The 1,079-nt window shown below is 38.4% G+C and overlaps 1 protein-coding gene across 1 annotated transcript; it reads left to right on the top strand.

Annotated features, from left to right (window-relative positions):
* Positions 1-150: 150 nt before the first annotated feature.
* On the top strand, positions 151-1,079 carry LOC129572125 (procathepsin L-like). The gene is made up of 2 exons (XM_055452044.1): positions 151-840; positions 904-1,079. The coding sequence occupies exons 1-2, from the start codon at positions 201-203 to the stop codon at positions 1,077-1,079; spliced, it is 816 nt and encodes a 271-aa protein (XP_055308019.1). The 5' UTR covers positions 151-200.

The following is a 1,079-nucleotide window of genomic DNA, read 5'->3' as shown; positions in this document are numbered from 1 at the left end:
TATAAATCCGAAAAAAAACATACACTACTCTCAATCTCACCCATAGATATGAACAAACTCGAATAAATATTTCTTCATATGATGATTTGTAATTTCCCAGACAAAATGAATTCATACAAACATTTGTCATTTCTCCGACCACAACCCATGGTCGGCAGAAGCGTGCATATGATCAAACAAATACACAGACACCAGCATATATGACAGCCCAAAAGAATGTAGCGAACCGAAGAGCTCGGGCAGCTGATCTGATTTCTCTTCCTGTGGTTGGGGCCGGTCCAAGTGCTGCTGCTTCCACTAATTCGATCATCCAAAATGCTACTTTTTACAATAATCCAAGCGGTGTTTTGAATTATCTAAATTGGACACAACATGGACTTGTAACTCCGGTCAGGTATCAAGGGCAATGCGGTACATGCTGGGCTTTTGCCAGTGCAGCTGCTATTGAATCTCAATACGTATTAAAAACTGGCGTATTGGTATCACTTTCTCCACAAAATCTTGTTGACTGTGCCCCATATTTAACTGCAAGTCAAAATAATAAATGTATTGGGAACACCTGCGAATATGGTTATGAATATGTTTATGCAAATGGTATTCAAACCGAGCAATCGTATCCATACACATCTGGTAATGGAAATGTTGGCTCGTGTTACTATGATCCCTCAAAATCGGTTACAAATGTCAACTACTACGCATACCTTCCTGAAAATGATGAAATGGCCATGGTGAAAGCGATTTTCAATATTGGCCCAATCACAGCTGCTTTGTATGCTGGAAATTCGGGATTTCAATTTTATCAATCTGGTATATACCATGAGCCTGAATGCTCGGAACAAGGTAAATTGTAAATAACAATTTTTTCCCTCACAACTTTTAGAAAAAAAATCTATTTTTCTTCAGTCAATCATGCTGTACTTATTGTCGGCTATGGCACAGATCAAACTGCAGGCGACTACTATATAGTGAAAAATAGTTATGGATTAAATTGGGGAGAATCAGGATTTTTCAGAATTTCACGCAATCTAAATATGTGTGGTTGCGGATCATCGGCCATGTATACAACTATTGCACACTAA

This window comes from Sitodiplosis mosellana, unplaced genomic scaffold (assembly GCF_009176505.1).
Source record: "Sitodiplosis mosellana isolate CC-2019 unplaced genomic scaffold, AAFC_SMos_1.0 Smas_scaffold_4227, whole genome shotgun sequence".
Lineage (NCBI taxonomy): Eukaryota > Metazoa > Arthropoda > Insecta > Diptera > Cecidomyiidae > Sitodiplosis > Sitodiplosis mosellana.
The sequence above is the reverse complement of the archived record's forward strand: the minus strand, read 5'-3'. Positions and strand labels throughout refer to the sequence as shown.